The 1,037-nt window shown below is 55.1% G+C and overlaps 1 protein-coding gene across 1 annotated transcript in view; it reads left to right on the top strand.

Moving 5' to 3' along the window:
* The window catches only part of LOC104496676 (cyclic AMP-dependent transcription factor ATF-7-like), a gene marked incomplete at both ends in the record, with an annotated part of 12,017 nt that overhangs the window by 9,711 nt on the left and 1,269 nt on the right, over positions 1-1,037 (top strand). Inside the window, one exon of the mRNA XM_010139833.1 lies at positions 273-389. Coding sequence (XP_010138135.1) covers positions 273-389 — 117 coding nt within the window. The remainder of the gene's footprint in view (positions 1-272; positions 390-1,037) is intronic.

The following is a 1,037-nucleotide window of genomic DNA, read 5'->3' as shown; positions in this document are numbered from 1 at the left end:
CGATTGTCTTTTCTGCCCCTGGAGGGGGGCATTGTGTCTCGGGGCTTCGGCAGCTGCGGCGTCACGAGTCGCTGCCAGCCTGGGCCACCTTGGCATGACATTGGCACATGCCAATGACCCTGAGTTACCTTCAACCCGTGCTCAGAAAGGGGACAAGGAGCCCAGATCCAGGCAGCAGAATTCATCCCTGCCTCTGCCCTGGAGCTGATGCAGCTGCCGGGATGGCGCGGAATGGAAATAATCCACGAGGACGGGAACTGTTGTTTCTGCAGGTCTCCCACGGGGTCCCTTCCGCTGGTGGTGCAGCTGGCCAACGGACAGACCATGCCGGTCCTCCCGGGCCCTCCCGTACAGATGCCTTCTGTCATCTCGGTGAGAGAAACCTCCGCCACAGCTCCGCACCGCACGGGAGGGGATGGCGGGGTGTTTTTTTTTTTTTCCCTGATTAAAGCTCCTAAGAAATCATTTGGCTGTCACTAACGTTATATAAATAGATGGTTCATGTTTATAGTCTACAAAATACATTTACAAGAAAAAGGCTGACTAATTCAGAGGTCAGCTTCTAATTCAAGGTTAGCGCTCAACAGTGGGTTGTTTTTTTTTTTTTCCCTGCCAAATATCTGCAGACACTTCCATTTTGTAAAAATTAAAATATATCTCCCCCTCTGTGCAAGATACGCCTGGAAGAGGAGGCGGAGGCGGAGGCTTTGGCAAGGCAGCACTACCGTGTGGATCGCACTAGAGGGCAATAAGTCTGGGAAAATGCGGAGCCTTGCCCGGCCAGATGGCTGGTGCCGTTGATCCAGGGCTGGGAGCCGCAGGGTCCCTGATTAGCTGCTTCCATTTGGAACAGCGGGTCTCCGCTGAAACCAGTCGAGCTTGCAGAGAACATGTTGGTCTTTGCAAGCCCCGGCCATCGCCAGCGCGTTAAAGAGCTGCTTCCCCAGCAGCCTGGCGGCTCCTGCTCTTCCCATACCAAGAGTTTGCCGAGGAGATTTGCCCGGCGGGCGGGTCGTTCGTGCTTCAAGCGCTCCCGA

This window comes from Buceros rhinoceros, unplaced genomic scaffold (genome assembly GCF_000710305.1).
Source record: "Buceros rhinoceros silvestris isolate BGI_N320 unplaced genomic scaffold, ASM71030v1 scaffold20897, whole genome shotgun sequence".
Classification (NCBI taxonomy): Eukaryota; Metazoa; Chordata; class Aves; order Bucerotiformes; family Bucerotidae; genus Buceros; species Buceros rhinoceros.
This window is presented reverse-complemented; position numbering and strand designations above follow the sequence as displayed.